Source organism: Lepidochelys kempii, chromosome 4 (assembly GCF_965140265.1).
Source record: "Lepidochelys kempii isolate rLepKem1 chromosome 4, rLepKem1.hap2, whole genome shotgun sequence".
Taxonomy (NCBI): Eukaryota; Metazoa; Chordata; order Testudines; family Cheloniidae; genus Lepidochelys; species Lepidochelys kempii.
Window position 1 is genome coordinate 54,869,306 of NC_133259.1, and position 23,898 is coordinate 54,893,203.

The 23,898-nt window shown below is 40.9% G+C and overlaps 1 protein-coding gene across 4 annotated transcripts in view; it reads right to left on the minus strand.

The window, feature by feature from the left end:
* The window catches only part of TTC29 (tetratricopeptide repeat domain 29), a 359,180-nt gene that overhangs the window by 151,667 nt on the left and 183,615 nt on the right, over positions 1 to 23,898 (minus strand). For all 4 annotated transcript variants that reach the window (XM_073341296.1, XM_073341297.1, XM_073341298.1 and 1 more), the window contains one exon: positions 4,351 to 4,574. In XM_073341296.1, the coding sequence (XP_073197397.1) occupies positions 4,351 to 4,574 (224 nt within the window). The remainder of the gene's footprint in view (positions 1 to 4,350; positions 4,575 to 23,898) is intronic.

A 23,898-nucleotide genomic window follows, 5' to 3' on the forward strand; every position in this document is an offset into this window, starting at 1 on the left:
CTGAGAAGGCATGGCTGAGAAGGGTGGGACTGTGGCCTCATATTCACTGCATACCAGCACAACTCGGGGGTGGGGGAGGAGGGAAGTAGGAGAAAGAGGTGAGAGGGGAAGTCTAGCTGTCCCTCTTCAAAGGCACAACAACAACTGTTTGCCAGCACATCTTGAATGCACTAAGTCTGCCTTTCAAGGACGTATGCCTCCAGATACAACTGTTCAGGTGGTGCACCTTCTACCTATCCTTAGTACTATACCGCTTCTCAACCACAATTTTGCTTTAAGTGAACAGATATTAATAGTATTTTCACAAGCATATCAAACGGCAAAGGTTTACACCAAGTGCTATGTCACACAGAAAGGATAGATGAATGCCAGAGCAACCTATTTATTTATTACAATCTTACATTATAAAAACATAACATGAAGAAGCAGACCAGACTTTTTGTTTTATTTCTGTAAACAAACCTAGCAAAAAGATGAGGTAGGCCCACAGTAGTTAGGCTGAGGTCAGGAGAATAATTGTAAATTACTTTCAAATTAGCAGCATCTGAAATATCATCATCAATAAAACTTCAAGCCTGCACTTTTACACATATCACCTATAACTCTTCCAGTTTCTCCTGGTGGTTCTTGTTTTAATCCAGGGAAAGATAAATCCCTGTCAGCTGTTTTTCCTACAAGCTGCAAGGGACAATAGTATCTCTCTTTTAATTCTATTTTTAAATACTTGGGAGGTACTCAGATATTGTGGTGAAAGGGGCCAGATTCGATAACCAGTCCCTTGCATGATACTGCTTTGGTGGCTGATTTGGAGGAAGCATCTTGCAGTCTTGTAAGATCTGAAGGCCCATCATAATTTGCCAGTAAAAATTAAAACAAAAATTCACTGACTGTGAGCAATGGTAAATGGTACATAACAAATGTAACACTGGCAAAACATGCACTGATACATCTCATTTTTTGATTCATGCAATAGGAATGGTAAAGCATTCTTCAATTTCTTTTGTAATGATATGAAGAACAAACAAGCTTGAGATGTATATTGATATTAACAGGAGCAATATGGAGAACATGGTGGGTGACTCTTACAATGTCAGGGAACATGTGCCTTTTATTGATGATGGTAACAAAACCAATAGTTTAGAGATATGGCATACTAACAACAGCAACACAAACTGACTAAGCAAAAAGCAGTGAGAAGAACATATGGTGAAAACAGGTGCTAAAAAGAAACCAAAGATCAGTTTGCCAAAAGCTGAAAAGAAAAAAAATGTTCTGCTTCTTCTGATGCTAATATCACAGCTTGTACCTTAACACTGCTTATATATTAGTCCATGTATGAGTAAAATCATCTGTTACGTCACCAGAATCAGGGAGCTCTCTTCAAAAGGTATCCATTAGCTGTTTGGAATCACTGTTCTCAGAACACTGAGGATCCATGCCACGTAGTCTTGTTCATTTCAAATTGCTAGGTAAAGTAAGAAATTTTGGTAACCGGGACACCACAGTAATGAGGAAACATTTTCACACACATGTTGGGCTTGTGCTTCTTCAGAAGAGCTATGCTATGATTACTGATTAGCAGCACCTCAGACTTGAAATGAAACAAACAGGTAGATGGCAAAGAAGTAGTTTTTCTGGTTTGCGTCAGGCTAGACTCAGTTTTATCTAAACTATATGTCTATCATCAGCAAACATCGCACCAGCCAGAAATACATCACCAGGCAATAGCAATAAAGGACATGAAAAAACTAAACACATATTCTTACAAAACACTAAAGAAAAATCAACCCATCACAATATTCATAACCGAGAAAGCAACAAAAATGATTGCCCTTCCAATGCTGATTTGTACAGCATATTGGTATTTCCCATGCAGAAAATTCTTTCTGAGCAGTATGGTGTCCTGTCCTTATGATAACTTAGTAAAAACAAGAGTAACAAATTCTCCTACTGAGATGTAGAAAGCAGCCAAATGAATACGTAGCTTTTGCTATCAACACAGTAGGTTAGCAATCAATCTGGAGGAGTTATAAACTTCTAAATCTGGCAGCAGCAGCTCTTACTCCATGACCATCATTAAGTAGTAAGATCATATAATACAAAAGTGTCTGAATTCCAAATAGCCCATTTCAGCTCAAACACTGCTAGAGAATTTTTAAAAAGCATCCGGAATGTCTAATAGTGGTTGTGAAGCCAAAGGCCTCTTTAATCATGGGTTTATTCATTATTAAGATTTGGGAGGCAAGTTCACTTTCACCGTCCTTGTATTTCATAAAGCAGTATTCACTTATCCCCACCTCTGACCTTCTAAGATATGGTTAGTTAATCCACAGCACTGGAAAATAAACTTCTTTTGCAACTGTTCCTGTTAACCAACAACCTCTTACAGCAACAGAGCAGAAGTTACAACATGCACCATCCATTTATAGATAAGTGGTAAACCATTTAAGAGATATTATCCAAAATGGAACATATAACAAGTCTTATATCCTGTCTCAGCATGGGGTGGGGATGGACTACATGACCTCTTGAATTCCTTCCAGCCCTACATCTCTATGGTTATATGGAAAATATCTAAACAATGTGGCTAAATGGAATTTAATTTATAAATTAAAATTATATTTTCAAATGCAAACTTGCATAAACCTAAAACTAATCCCCCTCCCCGAAATCTTGGTTGGCTCTAGTATTTTTAATTTTAGAAGACAATGTTATGCTTAGCTATGGTCCTTAAATTGTGCAACATTGTATTAACTGTAGTAATGCTAAAAGAAAAGGAGTACTAGTGGCACCTTAGAGACTAACCAATTTATTTGAGCATAAGCTTTCCAGCTACAGCTACGGATGCCGATGAAGTGAGCTGTAGCTCATGAAAGCTTATGCTCAAATAAATTGGTTAGTCTCTAAGGTGCCACTAGTACTCCTTTTCTTTTTGTGAATACAGACTAACACGGCTGCTACTCTGAAACCTGTAGTAATGCTAATATTTTGTTATATTTCCTACCTTACCCACCTGCTCTAAGACACAGCCCACACACGCTATAGGGTCACAACTCACTTCCCCTCATGGACTTTGATTTTGTTAATAAACAAATGCACCATAAGTCAACATAAAGTCCAGTCGAAGCCTTTATTTTTAGGCATCATACTCAAAATTCCTGTATCAGGACAGCCCAGGTGAAAAGGCTATTTCTTCTTCTTGTATTCCATCAAAGTGAAGATGGCTTTATCCCCACTCCAAGACAGTCCATTAACTTTTACCCGTCTTAGGAACATAGGAGTGGAAGACTTCCTGGATCATCCAGTCTGATACTATCACAGGCAACCACAATATACAATTCCAATCATAAACTTATCAAGCTCCATCTTACTACTCGTTAGGATGTTTGTTCCCCTACACCATTGGAAGGCTGTTCCAGAACCTTAGCCCATTGTGGAGTTTGTTGGCTATAATTACAATTCAGAATAAATACAATGGCCTAAAATTCAGTTTTTAAAGTAAAAATATTCAACTACAGGAGAAGTCCGTAAAAAAAAAAAGTTTACCCTGTCTAAAAAGTTGAGATGAAGGATGTTCCTTGTCAAAACCTTGTTTTAAGTTATCCTACCCTAAATGATCAAAAATATAAACTGAAACTAGTGGAGTGTAATGGAAATGTATATAACCTCAGCTCCTACTATTATGAAGGATAAGAAAGAAACTTATTGCATGATCTAGTATTTACAGTAAAAGAATACTTTAAATAGAATAACAATTTATTTTTAGGCAACAGCAAAAATACAGTAATTCAGAGTTATGACTTCACAAACACCTTTTAATTAAAAAATATGTCACATCAGTGTATCATGTTGTACTGGACATATTTACAATCCATTTTTATTTTTTTCAGTTCCAAATGTAACCACATTGAGCAGCATCTATGTTTTAAAATATCAGATTTATAAAATATTGATAGCGTAAATGAATGTTTTAAAAGTTATATTTCTCTAGTAAAGTACAAAAATAGCTGTTAAAATCAATAGATAAAACAAAAAAAAATAAAGAAACTATGAACTAGGTTATAACTGAGATGTTATCAAGGCTGTAAATATATCTCAAGATTTCTAGTGACATAATACACTCTAGATGCTCTTTCCCAGTTATTTCACAGAACCTCTCACTGTATCCGTGGCGTTGAAATTCAGAGTTACCTATCATTTAGTCTATAAATACAGCTCAGATGACTAAGGCTGAAATGTGCTAAGATGCAGTAATGTTTCAAATTCATACATGAAACACTTTAGAATCTTCCCTCAGGCACTCACTGCTGCAGCTCCTGCTGTTCTGTTACCCACAATTCCTCCATTTACCTGCTCGTTGGGCTGCCTCAGCCCTGGTCAGGAAATGGTGAAGCTGATCCAGCTTATCAGGCTGCTCCTCCAGGGACTTCTGCTGCCATATGGCTGACCCAGGCCCTGAAGCCTCCCTCAAGGCATTCCACTTCTGTATCAGAGTGAAGAGCTCAGAGAAGGACTTGTGATAACCCTGTCGCAGCATGTCTATGCAGATGTTCTTCTTGTATGAACTCCTGTAACTGGGAATAAGAAATACTGATTTTAATCCTTTAAATCTGTATTTATGTTCTCTACAATCCTCCCCCCCCCATAATTAAAGATACTACAATGGTTTTCAAATGCAGACTTCAGAAACAACAAAGGAGAGGTAATATTTGAATCATTTAATCACAGGATTTTTTACAGAATGGTTTTTAACTAAACCCTATACTATAGAACAGAATATAGCAATAGTGGTAATCTATAAGTACTTTTACTGGAACTGCATTATAAAATATGCTGGTGTTCCTCAACTGAAATCAATCAGGACAGTCAACTGAGTTAATCTACATAGGGGAAAAAATAAGCACATACTTCATATCAAAACAATGTACATGTTAAATAGTTTTACTGGAGGTAATGGTGGATTGGTATTTGTTAGAAACAGAATCATTACATATTATTTTGCCTCTGTTCAGTGTCTGACTTCATCTGGGACTAGCTAGTGATACAGAAGTTTCATAGTTTCTGCCTAATTTTAAAAGCAAATGACATGTCCACAGAGATACAATGAAGAATTTATATCAAAGTTATTCCACTGATAAACATGGGCAAGATATACATATTAAAAAAAGAGATGCATAATTAAATATTTTCAAGAGGTAATACATCTTTTGAGACATTATTTATGGACATAATCCAAATACTTCTTTCAAGTGGCATGAAACAATCTAGGGCCCAGAATTAACAGTTTCCAGGATTGGGCCTCTAGTAAAATTCCATCTCTATCCCACTAAAATGACAAAGCTCTAGCTTTTGTATTATGCTACTGATATTCCCAAACAATTTTTCCCATTAAAAGACTATCTTTTTTACTACAAAATTTTCAGAGCCTATAAAAGAAAATAAGGAATTCTGAAAACTGATGTTTACTGTACATTTAACAGGTTTTGAGTGAGGTTCATGTTAAACAATTTAAAAATAAGACTAATTCTAGCCTAGGAACAACTCTTCTTTCTTGCCATTTCCCTATTCAGTATTGGCAACTTTTATAGCCTTCTTCCAAAACTCATGACTAAGGCTACGTTTTAGTCACAGATATTTTTAGTAGAAGTCATGGACAGGTCACAGGCAGTAAACAAAAATTCATGGCCGGTGACCTATACATGACTTCTACTATATACCCCTGACTAAATCTTGGGTTCCTTGAGGGGTGGGGTGGCCAGGGAGTGCTGTGGGTGCTCGGGGGGGAAGAGGTGCGACAGCGCACGTCCGTGACCTTGGCTGGTGCTGGGGGGGATGGGCCGGGGGGGAGTGTGTGGCCCGGGACGCCCACTGCTGCTCGGGGAAGGGGGAGCAGCCCAGGACGCCCGCTGCTGCTGGGGGAAGGGGCGGCTCAGCGGCACGAGACCCCTGCTGCTGCTGGTGGGGGGGCCGCCGGGCCAGCTACATCTGCCGCTGTAGAAGTCACGGAGGTCCCGGAAAGCCATGGAATCTGTGACTTGTGAGGACTTGCAGCCTTACTCATGACTGTATGCCAAGCTGTCATACAGATAGTTATACTGCGTCTTTGGTCTCCCTGTTGGTCGCCTTCCACTGACAATCATTGCAACAGCCATCCTACTAACATAGCTCATACCAACCTACCTCAACTTGTCTCCAACTGGAGCAACCTGCAGTATGCCCCTTACAACCTCATTTCATTTCTCAACAAGGAGTGTCCAATCAATCATTTGACCATTACAACATCTTCATTTCCATAGTGGAAAGCATACGGATTTCCTTTTTGTGGCTGGTCCAGTCTCTGTTCCATTCATTACTACTGTAGTTATTTTCCAGTTCTATACTAATGAAAATTATGTAAACACCTTTTTATTTAAGTCAAAATGGAGCAGGCAAGTTTTAAAATAAGTTTTAAGTGTCAATGATCTGTGCTGTTTATATTCCATTAACACAATAAAAATAAAAGCCATTAATAAAGGATCTGTTCTTCCACTGATGCATACTGATCCTGCATAAGTAATTCACCTATGCTTGTGGAGAGTAATTGGGGGGTGGGAGGAAATCCCACTGACTTCAATAACAGTGAACGCTAAATTAGTATAATTGAGCGTAGTGAAAGCTTTGAGGGAAGAGGGGGGAAGAGTAGTGAATGTTAAAAGTAATTTAGGAAGCGGAGATAAAATAACTAGCCATCATTTAACAAATATATAAAATATATTTGTAACTAGTCAAAACATTATTCAGTTCAATTGTAGGTTCCATCATAATTATTTGAAAATTATACTAGTATTTATAGAGTAGCATAAAATTGACGCAGCCAAGTGTGCTAATCTCGTTAGACAAATGCATTTTACTTAAGGTCAAAGCACATTTTCTCAAATGAGAAGTATCATTTGCAAACTAATACATTTACATGCAGGATGAAGACAGTGGTGTAACTACAATTTGTGTCACCAATTTTCTAGCAAAAGGCTATGCCAATTAACTAAAAGAAAAGAAACTAAATTACAGCTGGAGTGACCTCACTGTACTTAATATTTAGTTTTTCTCAGGGGAAGATAATTGTATAACTGTATATTGTACCAATAACAAGCCTACCTACAGTAATAACATTTCAACTACAGTATAATAAAAAAGAGCTAGTTTATCTGACAAAGTTACACTTAAAGGACAGAAATTACTGCATGGAGCAGCATAACACTTTTGCCTCTTTAAATTACTGTAAAGTATTTATAAACCACAAGTGATGAATCATGCATGAGTTATAATGGCCTTAAATTCACATTGTGGGGATACATTTTATGAATGTAATCTAAGGGATCATTTGACAATTATACTGAAATTCTTTCAATTATCAACAGGATTCCTGTTGAAAATGTCAGTGTTCTGTAGTAAAGCATGTTAGTTTTTAACATGCATGTAGTGGAGACAAGGAAGGTAATCTTCGGATTACATTTTAAGATGAATTAAAGATCCCTACCAACATTATTGTTTATATCCAAGCATATGTTTCATTATAACATTATGTAGTGCACAGGAACAAACAGAGATACTAAATCAAATTGATCATGTTTTCAATAATTGACCATTAGTTATCAATTGAAATAAAATATCCTGCACACAGTTCAGTGATTTTTTAAAACTACTTGTGAACTTTTACCTGAATAGTCTGCTTTTTTTTTTTAAACAAACAAATTTATGTTGACCATAGTGAATCTTACTGCATAGCAAGATGTTATTATTTAACTATAAAACTTATTTGTCTACATTCTATCCATTCTGGTTTGAGGTTTCCTGTCAACATTTAGGCCACTTCGAGACTCACTGAGAACCAAGTAGGAAAAAAAAAGAAAAGAACTTGGATTGTAACTGTAATAATAATTTGTCAATAGGTTGAATGGTCTCTGGGGGCATCTACTGGAAATCTGGCAAAACTGCAGTCAGATCATGTTAATCAAGCAACTTCCACTGCCACAACATACTATTGCAGAACAAAGAAAAGTACAAATGTTGAGTCAAATACACTGTGTGAATAAATCGGAACAACTCTAATGAAGTCAGTGGGGCTGCACTTCATACACTGATAGTGAATTTGACTACTGTTCTCAATGTCACACAGACAGACTATCAAAACCTGCAAATACTGCATGCACTATTGGGCAAGCGATGATACTATGTGGACTTAGCACAGTATAAGCATGCATTATTCTTTATCAGATGATTCACAAACTATGTTTAATTGCAAAGACTAATATGAAGATAAAACATGGGGTTTTGCTTTCCTGGCAAGTGATCACCATCGAAAATATGTGAAAAAAACCTAAACAAGATTTCAGAAAGCATTTTAAAAACATGAACTTAAAGATTGTTTTTACTAAATTTAGAACATAGAAGAGCATTTAAAAAGTAATTTTCCAAACAATGCTTTTATTTTTAGACAATGTTGTTTATTTTGATGTTGTTGTTGTTCCGTGTATAAAGTTCAACAAACTAAGGGCAGAATTCTTAACACAAATCCATATAATTCAGAGTCTACCCTTTATCTGTCCATACATTCTTCGATCTCCCACTGATGGAAGCCTGGTGATGACAATGGATTGTCCATTTATGTAGGATAAGGAGAATACTGGGATTGAGATCCAGTGGGCAGATCTGATTGGGAATTTTGCCCTTAGCCTGCTCTAGCAGTATTGAAATATAGTATCTCATGGTTTGATTTTCAAAGTGTTGAGCAACTGCAGAAATTACCAGTGACTTCTGAAAATTAGGAGATTACTCTGTAGTAGCTGTTTATTTTGAATTAACAAAAACAATTATATAAGGTTATTTTCATGCACCTTATGTTATCACACGTATGGTACCAGCTACAAAAAACCTGGATATGTAAACTTAAAAGGCACTGCTACTTTTAAAACACAAGGTATTTTAGTAAGATTTCAGATTTACATTTAATGTTATAATCATTTTAACTTTCTTACATTGTATAGCTAGTTTACCTTTTTCTCTGTATAAAAAAATAAAAAGTTTAAAAGCACCTAAGGAAATGCTTGTGTAATGCTCATGTGATGCAGAAGATCTGGCTTAAACCCAAAAGCCTTTACTGATCTGCCTGAACCAGTATAAAATCAGAAGAAACGCCACTGAAGTTATTAAGTTGCACAAATGTTACAAACTCAAGGAAATCTGTATTAAATGGCCCAAATCATGGTATTTCTCTTGTTATTCTGTTGTACTTTTAAAAGAAAAATGTTCTGAATTCAGTTCAATATCATCCCAGATTTTTTGCTTTAACTTTCAGATTTCCTTGCAGTAGATGATGTAAGTTAGGTTGACAAATGTGAAAGAGTCTATTTTTGATTTATTTTACTGTTTGCATTTTAAGAGGCCAAAATAATTACACTTGTATTAAAATAATCACATTAAAATATATTGTGACAGAGCTACTTTTGATGGTCCTGATTTCCCACAGCTCACACCTTGGGTAGTCAATTACACCTCAGCAAAATGGGTGAAAAATACTACCATTCTCATTTGATAGCATTTCCATGTCAGGCCTCATATTTTTAGCTCTTTGGTATTTAATTAAAAAACCTGTCAATTTTTCTAAACAGTCTATTGTAGTTAGTAAAACACAGTATTACATGCAGTAAGCAATGATAATATAGTTTACTAAAAAGGCATTATTATAATGTAACATTATTGCACAGTGTATTAATTGTATTGTAAAGTCAGCATAGACAGAAAATACACTGACAAAATAAAATCTTTATCAATCAATAATTGAAGTTTACATATAGGCAAAGAAAAAATGCCTCTTTTGAACTTGTTAGAGTTTAGTTTAAGGTATTTACTTTTCTATATTTTGACATGTGATGTTGACAATTTGTGTTTTAATGGTTATAAAGCTCTAACTTTTTGAATATCAAATCTACTATCATTAAATAATTATCCCCCCTTCATAATTTCCTGTACCTAAAGAAATTTAAATAGATAAAATGAACATTGATATTAGCCATCAAAATTATAAAAAAATTAAATCTGAATTCTTCCAAGCCTAATTATATTCCTCAAACCTAAACTGGGTTTCTTTCTTTAGCAAGCAAGTCAACATCTAACAATAAAGTTATCATACAGATTAATATTCAAAATCCTGAAAAAAAAATCAAGATATTTTTGCTTCTTAAAAATAAATTGTTAAAAAAAATGACTAAATGTTTCAATACTTAGATATACTGTGAGATTTATGAAGCATAAGGTTTTGTCTGTGTGTTTGAATATATACACAAACATATATACATATAAAAGCAAACATGAGAAAACAGAACCACTCCATTAACATTTTAGAAGTATATAGCTTAAGTAATAATAAAGAATGCTATTTGGAAAGTTCATAAAACCATAAAATGCTGCACTGTTAAAACCTTCAGGATTCCACTAATAAGAATCAAAATGGAAAATACCTATAAGTCAATTATAGGCAATTCTTCCTAAGAATGAAGCATTCCATAACACAAGGTAGTGAATTGCTGCTAAAATAAAAGGTACACTTTTTGTAGTGCATTCTTGAAGATATCTAAACACTTAACCAAAAAGTAGAATTATTGCTGTGATTTAGTTTGACTGTCCATACATACGTAAAACTGAAATATTTCACCAATTCAACAAATATCTCAGACTGTAATGCTTAAAGCTATGTCAGACTGGTATAAGACCATGTACACATACCCTTGCAAGTCACAGGACCATTCATTTAGGCCCCAATCCAGCAAAGCACTCAGGTACGAACTGAACTTCAAGCATGCATGTAGTCTCACTGAATTCACTGCGACTGCCCATATGTTTAAAGCTAAACACATTGTAAGTGCTTTGCTGGATTGAGGCTTAAAGGGTCACTGTGTCCCATATATTATCACTGGATGCTGGAATTGGCCCAGTGTTATTTAACTAATACCAGAGACCCTTCCCTTGCTATCCTCATTCATCCTGGCTGCTTAAAATATTTCCCTTTCATTAAATTCTTACTGGATAGTAATACTTTAAATTGTAAAGTATATTAACTCTCATTAAATAGCAGACTTGAAAGTACAGTAGATCCCATTAACTAGCAACAGATAATTAACTTCCAAATCAGATTTTTTTTAGTCAGCAAGGTTGAGAAGTAATTTTGTGTTTTGTTGCAATTCAAATATAAAATTTGAAATATCCCAACGTAAAAATATTAATTTCCTCAACCTAAACACCAAGATTTTGTAAAATGAACATTTTTGTTTTAAACAAGAAGATGGAAAAAATTATCTATGTAATTGTACACATAATTAAAGAGAAGGACATTTACATAGAATTAACTCTGAAAGTTGTTAAAGTAATGGTTTAACTCCCCTGCCCCCTTTCTATTAAATAAAAAAGCTTTGTTGGAGCAATTTATCAGAACTCCTACTTAGAAGTTCTGAATAAGTAAGTTGAAAATAAAAATAAATACACAACCATTTGGGAACAATTTTCAGTGTAGTAATACAGCATTAGTCATCCGTTGTCTTATATTCTCTGCATCTTCATTGGCAAACAACTTTTTTAGCTCAATCATGCAATCAGGTGTGAATTCATAACATGTCAGTGAGGATTCTTTAATCAGGATTCATAACATGTCAGTGAGGATATCTGCCTCTCTTCCTTTTATTTAAAACCACACTGCCACTTTAACATTACAAGAATAGAACAGTTAATCAATTATAAACATCAAAGGATGACACTGAAGAACTGTTTTCAAATGAATACAATTCCTGTAATAATTAAAAATCATCAGTAATACAGATAAATGGAAATATACATGTAGAAATGTATTTTTGATATATTCTGTCCCTAAATATAAATGCTCTAAAAGCAGAACAATTAAAGATAAAAGTGATAAGCACAGGAAAATATTCTTTGTGCACCACAACATGTAACAGTGATCTTTAGCGAATATTTCAGGCACTGTCAGAGAAAATGTTATTCTCTTTGTTGATTTTCTATGATCGTTGTTGATTTTTAAATGGCAATTAGGAATTCACTGTATCTTACAGTCTTTAGAATATAATGATTTTTTCTCATTTTCCTGGAATTCAGGGATGTTCATTAATCAAAATTAATTCTAACCTGTAGTGTTGCATCCGAATTTTGTTATAGATAGGGGTGGCCAAACTTACTGACCCTCCAAGCCATATATGACAATCTTCAGAAGTTCGAGAGCCGGGGTGTGCAACCAGGGGGTTGAAGCCAGAGGCAATGTTGGAGGGGTCATGTGCCCTTCCAGGTTTTTGCCAGGGTTTGCTGGCCCTGCTCAGTCACATGGGGCCACCGGGGCCCCTCCCTGCATGGCAGCTGCTGGAACCAACAAGCTGGGAGCTGTGCCTTGGATAGGGGCAGCAGCTAACAGCTGGGAGCTGCAGGAAGAGCCGCTGCTTCTGCTGCTGCCTCTCCCCAGTGAGCTAGAGCGGAGGCCCCTCCCTGCAGCTCCCAGCTATTTGCCGTTGCCTCTCTATGCAGAGCTAACACCTGGGAGCTGAAGGGAGGGGCCGCTGAGGGAAAGAGGGTGTGCACGCCTGGGGGAGCATGACTCAATCTGGTGGGGGATCGAACCTTTAAATTGTACCCCCTCACTCTCAGCAGGCACCAGTCATCTCTGGCAGAAGCCCCTAGCCCCGCCACAGGGCAGAAGCCCCGAGCTCCCCATCCCAGTCTGGTAGGCAGAAGGGGCGGGGAGGGTGGCCTCTAGGAGCCACACTTTAAATAGTAACAGAGCCGCATGCAGCTCATGAGCCACAGTTTGGCCACCTCTGTTATAGTCGTTTACCAAAATTAAGGATTTCTTAATTCTTCTATTAATACTGTACTTAATAGACTGAATACAAGGCTGGGAGCCAGGGACTTCCAGGTTCTAATCTCAGCTACATCTTTGACATTTTGTGTGGTTTGAGACAGGTCATTTAATCCCCCTGTACTTTTCTTTTACTATATGTAAAACTGTACAGAGCCTGTCATAGTCATATTTTCTCACTGTCTCCTTGTACTCCCCCCTTTGTCTGTATCCATCTGTTGTCTTTTGTCTTAGACTTTAAGCTCTTTCAGAAAGACAATATAATAATATGCATGACAACAGGGATAATGGTACTATTACTTACCTACTACACCTCCTCAAGGGGTTCCTGTGGATTAGTTAACTTTTGTAAAATGCTCTGAAAATGGAAAGCACTATATAAGTGCTAAGTATTTATTATCACATAGTTACTATTCAATTCCTATCCCCTGCAGTACATTATATTTGTTTATGATCACACCATTCAAGAAGGAACAGTCCCTGTCCCAAGATGCTCACAGTCTAAGGACCTATAGAAAAGTCAGAAGTTAAAAGGGGAAAACAGAGGAGTCTTATAGAAATCAAAATCACTGAGAATTATTAGAAAGTCGTTATTGTCTCACAGCAAATTAAATTGTCTTTTTATACTTCACTCTTTTTGTAAATTACAGACCGATGCTTTACCTTTGCACAGTTTCAAAAATAGAACTCAATTGTGTATACCTTGTATGTTTTCTTCAGCAGAAAATATTGTTGTACTACTGAGAAATAAAAGCTCTTGAAAACCATATGACCAAACTTAGTAAAAACAACAAGTCACGTAAAAAAAAGAAAAAAATTCAGCTTACTGTGTTTTTTATTAAAGTATGTCATGTATTTTATCTTTGCAAGAGTTTGATGAGTTTTTGCAAGTAAAATTCTGTTTCCTCTACACTCACTAATAGTCATGAGAATCTGTAGTTTGCACCTTCCCATTAAAAATGTATTGTATTTTTTGAAATTATTCACCCCGCCTTTTATCCAGATCATTTCTTTGAAAGGAGGAAGTAGATAATAAATGGAATAATTCATGATTTCCCATTAAATATGAAACTTTCTTTTGCAGAGTTTAGAAAATGAAGTTCTACATAATGTACAGAAGTTGATTAGAACTTTTTTTTAACCTTTTCAAGAAAAACCTTTCACATTACACAACTGCACAGAGAAGTTTCTGCAGGAAAGGTAAACCATTCACTCCCTCCCACAGTTCTATTTTTTAGATCATTGTCTAATTACGCTAAATCACATGTACGCCAGATCTGAATTTCAGAGATCGCATTCATCTGACCAAAAAGAATGTGGTCTCCAGGTATCAAATTCTCTTTTTGAAAGTTATTTAATAAACACTGAATCCTGGTCATGACAAGTAAGATTATGAGGAATTATTCCGACAGAAAAAAATAGATATTTAAACAAGCACCACTTCAGAAGGAGGTTTAGGATACAGAGCCTTAAAGTTGAAGTTCTTTTAGTTTATTTCAAAAAATACAATAACAGAAAGGATAACTTTTGCTTGCATATTTCCGTTTTTCTGTAAAAAAAATTTCAAAATATACAAATAAAGAAAAAAGCCATTTAAAATGTAAATGAATTTACACAGTAGGCCAACAATTCTCAAACATGGGACAAAACCCAAAAGTGGGTCACAAGGAGGCTGGCACAATGGTTCACATGAAATTGCTGACAGCAACAAATCTTGCAGTAGCTTAGACCCAGTAGGGGCTTGGCAGGAGAGGGAAGGAGGAGTTCACACCTGCCCTCTTCTACTGCTATGCCCTCTTCACTCCTCAGGGCTGGCCTTACCATGAGGTTAACTGAGGCGGCCGCCTCAGGTGCCAGACTGTGGGGGGCGCTACTAGGACCCAGAGTGTAGAAAATTGTGTCTGCTGCTGGTGCATATGTATTCTCTCTGCTCTAGATGCACAGAGATGGTGGAGTGTTGTGCTGGAGAAAGGAGAGCACAAGAGACAACAGGCAGGCAGGAGAAAAGGTGAGAGGGAATAACAGAAAGCAGCAGGAGCTGCAGGGAGAGAGAGGAGGAGGAACCTCTTATGTACCTCTCTAGCACCCCCAGAAGCCTGGACCGATTAACACCAGCTTCTCAGGGAGTTTTCTGCTGCTTCCTTGAACCCACTTGAGGAGAACAGGCAGTCAACTGAAGTAGGAGCCAATTAGGCCCTTAAGACACTGATCTCTTCCCCCACTCAGGCCCTGCTACCAGCCTGCTTATTTGTCCCTTTCAATTGAGTTTTGAGAGCCACTATAGCTGGCACAGAACCAGGGCCACCCAGAGGATTCAGGGGGCCTGGGGTCTTCGGGGCACTTCGCCGAAGACATGGAGCTGAAGGACCCCCGCCGCCAAATTGCCACCGAAAACCCCGAGCAGAAGAAGCGGTGGCGGGTCCTTCGCTCTGGGTGTGTTCGATGGCACTGAAGGATCCCCAGCCACTGAAGTGTGGCCGAAAACTCTCGTGAGGGCCCCTGAAAGCTCTTGTGGGGGCCCCTGTGGGGTCCGGGGCAAATTGCCCCACTTGCCCACCCTTCTGGGTGGCCCTGCACAGAACAACGGTCATGAGTGAAAGAAAATGCCACTCTGGGACAGCATTCAGAAAAACAAAAGCTTTCTTTGCTTTCTTATCTAAGCAGGAGGGAGCTCTCCTGAGATACATAGACACAAATGTTCATGGTGAGCCCTCTGGCCCCAGTGAGGATGTGAGTGGTGAGGAGATGCCTGATCTTCCAGTTAGTCAGAGTACAGGTGACCTGGCAGCTACTGCAGCATCCATCTCAAATGGATGTAACCATGCACATTCCTGAAGAAAAGTGTAGATCAGAGAAGACTGTGGTGGAGGCACAAGAAATAGCAGCTGCTGAGTTTAGTTCCTTAAGTCTAGATGATCCAGGACTGTGGACCCACTTGAGCAGTAGCCCGAGGGACTTCCTTGTACTGCATGGGCAACAGCAAGTGAAAAACTTCATGTTCCCCAAAGACAATGAAAATAGAAGTTACCATCCAACACATTACTGGTGTGAAATCCCCAATGGTGACAAAGTGGAGAGGCCATGGCTTATGTACTCAAAAACCCAGAAGAAGGAGGAGGTTACTCACCCTGTGCAGTAACTGACATTCTTCGAGATGGGTGTCCCTGTGGGTGCTCCACTCTAGGTGTTGGTGCAGCCCTGCACCTTCGCTCGGAGATTTTTACAGCACTACTCGTACCAGTTGTGCACGCGCAGAGCTCCCCCCCCCGCTCCGAGTGTACCTTAATAGTACGCATGCACGACCAGTCCCCTCAGTTCCTTCTCTACAACGGAGGCCACCCCAACTCCGAAGTAGAGGGGATGAGGGTGGCTAGTGGAGCACCCACAGGGACACATCTCGAAGAATGTCAGTTACTGCACAGGGTGAGTAACCTCCTCTTCTTCGAGAGGAGTCCCTATGGGTGCTCCGTTCTAGGGGACTTAAAAGCAGCGTATCTCAAGGAGGTAGGGACTTTGGATTGGGCAGAAATGCAGTAGATAAAACAGCTCTGCCTAATAGTGTACCTAAGAGGGGGCCCTGAGTAAGGGCATAGTGCTTAAAAGTGTATTCAGAAGGCCAAGTGGCTGCTTTACAGATGTCAGTCAGGGGAACTTTGCGTAGAAAAGCCACGGAGGTAGCCATTGATCTAGTGGAGTGGGTTCTGATGTCTGCTGGAGGCGTAACTTTCCATATCTGATAACGGAATCAGATACAGTCAGAAATCCATTTTGAAAGTCTCTGGGTAGAAATAGGTGTCCTTCTGGATCGCTCCACGATGGAGACAAAGTCTAGAATAATTTCTACAGGGCTTGGTTCTATCCAAAGAGAAGGAGGACAAAGCTCTGTGTATGTCTAGAGTATGCACTGTAGATTCAAACGAGTTCACATGTGGTTTAGGAAAGAAGTTCGGCAGGTGTATTGGTTCATTGATGTGGAATGACAAATGCACCTTTGGAAGAAATTTGGGGTGTAATTGAAGGGTAACTTTGTCCTTAAAAAAAATAGGGTATACGGTGGGTCTGCCACAAGAGCTGTTATTTCTCCTGCCCGTCTGGCAGAAATGATTGCCACTAGAAATGCTGTTTTCATAGAAAGGTGTAAGAGGGAGCAAGTGGCGAGGGGTTCGAATGGTTGTTGAGTTAAGCAAGTAACACTAAGTGAAGGTCCCACGGAGAGGTAGGAGATCTAACATCTGGGTATAGGGACTGAAGTCCTTTGAGAAAACGTTTAGTGATCGGATGAGCAAACACAGAGGTACTGTCAATTTTATTGTGGAAGGTTGCAATAGCAGCTAGGTGGACTTTGATGGAGCTAAAAGAAAGGCCAGATTGTTTGAGGTCCAACAGATAGTCAAGTATAAGACGAAGAGGTGCAGACATAGGAGGCAGTTGAGCACCACTGTGTAAATCGCTTCCACTTCTGGAGATAGGTAGTGCGAATAGATTGTGTTCTGCTACGTAGGAGCACTTTTTGGACTTCATCAGAGCATGCTAGTTCGTTTTGGGAGAACCATGTAGGAACCAAGCTTTGAGGTGAAGCATGGACAGGTTGGGGTGGAGAAATCGGCCGTGTTGCTGCAATAGGAGGTTCAGAATGAGAGGCAATGAGATTGATGGTTGAGTTGACATCCTGGTGAGGAATGGGAACCACGGTTGTCTGGGCCATGCTGGGGCAATCAGGATCACTTTGGCACGATCTGTTCGTATTTTTGTCAGAACTCTGTGGAGAATCGGGATTGGGGGAAAAGCATAGAGTAAGTTCTGGTGCCATGGAATCATAAATACATCTCCCAGGGAGTGCTTGACCAGTCCTGCTCTGGAGCAAAATTCAAGGCATTTCATGTTTTTCACAGTTGCAAAGAGGTCTATGGTTGGGTAGCCCCATATATGGAATATGTTGGTGATGATCATCTCATTTATCTCCCATTCGTGGTCCCAAGGAAAGTGTCTGCTTAATTCGTCCACTGTGGTATTCATAGCCCCAGGAAGGTAGGCGGCTGATATCCGGATATAGTTCGCAAGGCACCAGTTCCAGAGTTTCATAGCTTCTGTGCAAAGTGAATGAGCACGAGCTCCTCCCGGCCTGTTTACATAGAACATGCAGGCGATGTTGTCTGTCATTATCCATACATGTTGGTTCCGGATTAACAGGAGGAAGTGACACCAGGCACTGCTTATAGCTTGAAGTTCCGGGACGTTAATGTGCAGGGAGGTTTCTGATGGAGACCATACCCTGAGTTGTGTGATGTAACACGTGAGCACCCCACCCTGTGAGGGATGCATTGGTAGTCATTATGAAGGATGGAGCTTCCTGGAGAAAGGGGACTCTAGAGCAGAGGTTGGGGGGAACTGTCCACCATAAGACCGTCTTTGACTCGGAAAGGTATGGATAGGAATTTGTTTAGGGCATGCACATTGGGTCTGTAAACTGTGGCCTACCAAGCTTGGAAGCACCTCATGTAGAGTTATGCATTTTGGATCACGAAAGTGCACGAGGCCATGTGACCTAGTGGTTGTAAACAGTCTTGAGCGGTAACTTGAGGACTGTTGCAAAGTTTTGTTGCCAGCTGCTTTATGGTGTTGAAGCAATCAGACAGGAGAGATGCTATTCCTGTCCGGGAATTGAGGTGTGCTCCGATGAACTCCAGGTGCTGGGTAGGAATTAATGTGGATTTGTTGTTGTTTATTTGTAGGCTGAGGGATAGGAAACAATCGACTGTGAGTTACATGAATCGAAGCGCTTGGTCGAGCGTTGAGGCTTTGGGGAGGCAGTCATCTAGGTAAGGAAATATTATGATTCCTTGCTTCCTGAGGTGGGCAGTAATTACAGCCAGGAGCTTGGAAAAAACACGGGGGGGGGGGGGGATAGGGGCTGTGGATAGGCTGAAGGGTAGCACCCTGTATTGAAAATGTGTCGAGCCGAGGGTGAAACGAAGGAAGCGTCTGTGGGATGGATGTATTGTCATATGAAAATAGGCGTCCTGTAGGTCGAGGACTGAAAACCAATTGCCCTGCTCCAGTGCTGGGATTATGGTGGCCAGGGTCACCATTTTGAACTTTTGTTTCTTAATAAAATTGTTGAGCCGCCTGAGGTCGAGGATTGGTCACCATCCCCCAGTTTTCTTTTCTGTTAAGAAATAATGGGAGTAAAACCCCTTCCCTCAGTGTCGTTCGGGCACAAGTGGCCACTGCTCCCAATAGAAGGAGATGTTGTACTTCTTGCAGGAGCAGTTGCTCGTGAGAGGGGTCCCTGAAGAGGGATGGGGAGGGTGGGTGGGTAGGAGGCAAGGATAGATAGGGGATGGAATAGCCAAGTGTGACGACCTCTAAAACCCACTTGTCGGTGGTAATGTTCTGCCATTGATGGAAGAATGGTCATAGACGGTGTCCAAAAGTAGGGACAGGGAGTGTAAGCGCTGAAGTGGGAACATTGTTTTCTAAACCCTCGACCAAGGCTTCAAATCTGCTTGTTAATCGGAGGCGGTTGAGACACTGATGTGGAATTGGGGCGGCGACGCTGGTATCTGGGTCTCTGGCGTTGTTGGTCGTGTGATCTCTGGAAGTGCTGGGTATATGTGGGGTAGCATGGATGGTGATAGGGTTGGTATCTATACTGTCTCCTTCTGGTCATAGGGGTTTGTATTCCTAAGGACTGGAGAGTTGCCCTTGAATCCTTCATAGAGTGAAGGACGTCGTTCATTGTAGAGGCAAAAGAGTTTGTCGCTGTCGAATGGAAGGTATTTAATAGTAGTCTGGACCTCTCGAGGAAAAGGAGAGCCAAGACCCTCGGCGCATGATTACTGCTGTAGCGATGGATCTTGCTGCAGTATTGGCCACATTGAGGGCTGCTTGAAGAGCGGTATGTGATATGATTTGTCCCTCAGAGACTAAAGCAGTGAATTGTTGTTTCTTTGCTTCTGGAACATCCTCAAGAAAGTCAATGAATTTGTTGTAATTTTTGTGATCATATTTTGCCAGAACGGCCATATAATTAGCAATTTGAAATTTCAGGGTGGAAGATGCGTATACTTTACGTCCAAGCAGACCTAAACGCTTACTGTCTTTATCGGCTGGGGTGGAGCGGGGATACTGGTGCTTGTTCTTTAGGTTGACTGCGTCAACTACCAGCGAATTAGGTGCTGGATGAGTGAAAAGAAATTCAGAGCCCTTCAAAGGGATGAAGTACTTGTGGTCTGCTTGTTTGCAGGTAGGTAAGCTTGCAGCAAGAGTCTGCCAGATGGCTTTGGCAGGTTCCAGAAGGGCTGGATTGATCGGCAATGCAATCCTAGAAGAAGGCGGCTGCAGGATGTCTGTTAACTCATGCTGTTGTTCAGGAACCTCCTCCAGATTAATTCTTAATTCACTGTCCACTCTCTTGAAAAGGTCTTGAAATTTTGAAAAAAGTCATCTGAAGATGACAGGAGAGGAGGAAGCAGGGCTTCGTCAGGCGTAACAACTGGGTCTACTGGGATAGAGACAGGTTGTGCCTGATTCTGCACTTGTAATGGTGCTGTCTGGTGACTGGCATCAGTGGCAGGTTCGTTAGCTTGTGGTCACTGGGCAGGTGTTGGGCCTGGTTGAGGTGGCATAGTGAGAGTGTGGTCTTGAGGATAGGATACCCACGGGGCCCAATATTGTCACTCTGGTGGGAAGGGCATAGGTGGTGCCATCCATGGGTTTACACACCATGGGGCAGGATCCTGAGAGTAGGACGAGCTGATGTTTCTATGACCTCTATTAATTGGAGTCTGAGGATGAGAGACTTCATATGGTGAAAAATCCTTCTGGAGACCAGCTTCCTCCTCACTGGAGGAAGGCTGTTCAGACCCTGGCTGAGCATTTGGTGAAAAGTAGGCATTCAGTAAGGGTGACTGCAGAATGGGTGACACAAGCAGGTCACTTGTCTGAGTAAATTGGAGTGCTGAAGCTCCTCTGTGCGGTGAGGGCTGTGCGAGAGGAATCTGCTGCGATGAAAAGTTCCTCTGCACCAGTGTCTTTAAAGTTGTTTGGCTGCCGGCCAGCTCAGCAGGTGTTGGTGCTGGTGCTGGGAGAGCGGTAATAGCCTGCAGGGGGGTCAGGCACGTCTGCATGTGTAGGCACTGCTTCCACCGCGGTGCCGAAAGGTGCCATCTGAGAGGCGGGCAACTGGAAGCCTGAAGCCTTGGCACCGGAGCTTTGCGCTACTGCCGCAGCCGGGTTTCGCGCGGTGCCAGAGGAGCCCGGCACGTCAAAACTGTTCAGCCGAGGGAGCACAGGGAGGGAGGCGGTAGACCTGCCCGGAGAAGCCTTCTCCCACGAAGTTTGCTTTGCGGATGACAGAAGGTGATTTTTTTTTTGAAGTTTTCTTCATCTTGTTAGAGGCTGGGGGGGTTGTGGTGTGAAGCAGAGCCAGATTCAGCGCCTGGGTCTGAAGCTGACCCTAAGGATTTTTGCAGCAGGAGCAGCTTTAGCCTCAACTCCCTGTCCTTTCATGCCCTAGATTTAAGTTTGCTGCAGTGGGCACATTTTTGGGGGATGTGGGACTCCCCCAAACATTTTATGCATTTTGAATGGCCATCAGACAGAGGGATGGCATCCTTACAATTAGAGCAGCGCTTAAAGCCTGGGGAGCCAGGCACGTCGGAAGCAACGGTGCTGACAGGAACTAAGAAAATTTTTTTAAAAAAAAAGTGAAACTAACACTAATAAATAACACTACAAAAACTAAACTATCTAAAAAGGTAATAGTAACAAGGGAGAAAGTTTTCTAACGAGTCTGCTGAGCTCAGTCTCAGGCTGGGGATAGTAGAGAAGGAACTGAGGGGACCAGTCGCGCATGCATACTATTAAGATACACTCGGAGCAGGGGGGCAAGCTCTGCTCATGCGCGACCGGTACGAGTACTGCTGTAAAAATCTCCGAGCGAAGGTGCAGGGATGCACCAACACTTAGACTGGAGCACCCACAGGGACAGCTCTCGAAGAAGAATGCTGCGTACTGTTTTTGTTGCAAACTCTTCCAGTCTAATGTTCCAGCCACATTGGGTTCTACAAGAACAAAGGACTGGAAAAATCTGGCTAGAAATTTGGCATGCCATGAGAAGGCAGCAAATCACCAGAGAGCATGCCATAGGTGAAAAGAGCTTGAGAGGAGACTAAGGTTAAAGGCCACCATAGATGATCAGCATCAGTATAGATTGCATCCGAGTCTCTTTACTGGCAAAACGGTCTGAAAAGGCTCATTGCCATTGTGAGAATGCTTGCTACCCAAAACCTAGCACTGTGTGGCACTTCAGATCACCTGTATGTGCCAACCATGGAAACTTCCCTAAAATTGTGGAGCTGATGGCAGAGTTTGATGTTGTACTCCAGGAGCACCTAAGAAGAGTTACCATCCAAATCCGCACAGACACACCCCTGGAACTCCGACCAGGGGTATTCTATCTGCTACCCAAGATCCATAAACCTGGAAATCCTGGGCGCCCCATCATCTTAGGCATTGGCACCCTGACAGCAGGGTTGTCTGGCTATGTAGACTCCCTCCTCAGGCCCTACACTACCAGCACTCCCAGCTATCTTCGAGACACCACTGACTTCCTGAGGAAACTGCAATCCATTGGTGATCTTCCTGAAAACAGCATTCTAGCCACTATGGATGTAGAAGCCCTCTACTCCAACATTCCACACAAAGGTGGACTACAAGCCGTCAGGAACAGTATCCCCAATAACGTCACAGCAAACCTGGTGGCTGAACTTTGTGACTTTGTCCTTACCCATAACTATTTCACATTTGGGGACAATGTATACCTTCAAATCAGCGGCACTGCTATGGGTATCCGCATGGCCCCACAGTATGCCAACATTTTTACGGCTGACTTAGAACTCTTCCTCAGCTCTCGTCCCCTAATGCCCCTCCTCTACTTGCGCTACATTGATGACATCATCATCTGGACCCATGGAAAAGAAGCCTTTGAGGAATTCCACCATGATTTCAACAATTTCCATCTCACCATCAACCTCAGCCTGGACCAGTCCACACAAGAGATCCACTTCCTGGGCACTACGGTGCTAATAAGCGACGGTCACATAAACACCACCCTATACCGGAAACCTACTGACCACTATACTTACCTACATGCCTCCAGCTTCCATCCAGACCACACCACATGATCCATTGTCTTTAGCCAAGCTCTAAGATACAACCGTATTTGCTCCAACCCCTCAGGCACAGACAAACACCGACAAGATCTCTATCAAGCATTCTTACAACTACAATACCCACCTGCTGAAGTGAAGAAACAGATTGACAGAGCCAGAAGAGTACCCAGCAGTTACCTACTACAGGACAGGCCCAACAAAGAAAATAACAGAACGCCACTAGCCGTCACCTTCAGCCCCCAACTAAAACCTCTCCAACGCATCACCAAGGATCTACAACCTATCCTGAAGGATGACCCATCACTCTCTCAGATCTTGGGAGACAGGCCAATCCTTGCTTACAGACAGCCCCCCAACCTGAAGCAAATACTCACCAGCAACCACACACCATACAACAGAATCACTAACCCAGCAACCTATCCTTGCAACGAAGCCCGTTGCCAACTGTGTCCACATATCTATTCAGGGGACATCATCATAGGGCCTAATCACATCAGCCACACTACCAGAGGCTTGTTCACCTGCACATCTACCAATGTGATATATGCCATCATGTGCCAGCAATGCCCCTCTGCCATGTACATTGGCCAAACCGGACAGTCTCCACATACAAGAATAAATGGACACAAATCAGACGTCAAGAATTATAATATTCAAAAACCAGTTGGAGAACACTTCAATCTCTCTGGTCACTCGATTACAGACTTAAAAGTGGCAATACTTCAACAAAAAAACTTCAAAAACAGACTCCAGCTGTTTTTGGAATTAATTTGCAAAATTAATTTGCTGAATTGGAATTAATTTGCAAACTGGATACAATTACCTTAGGCT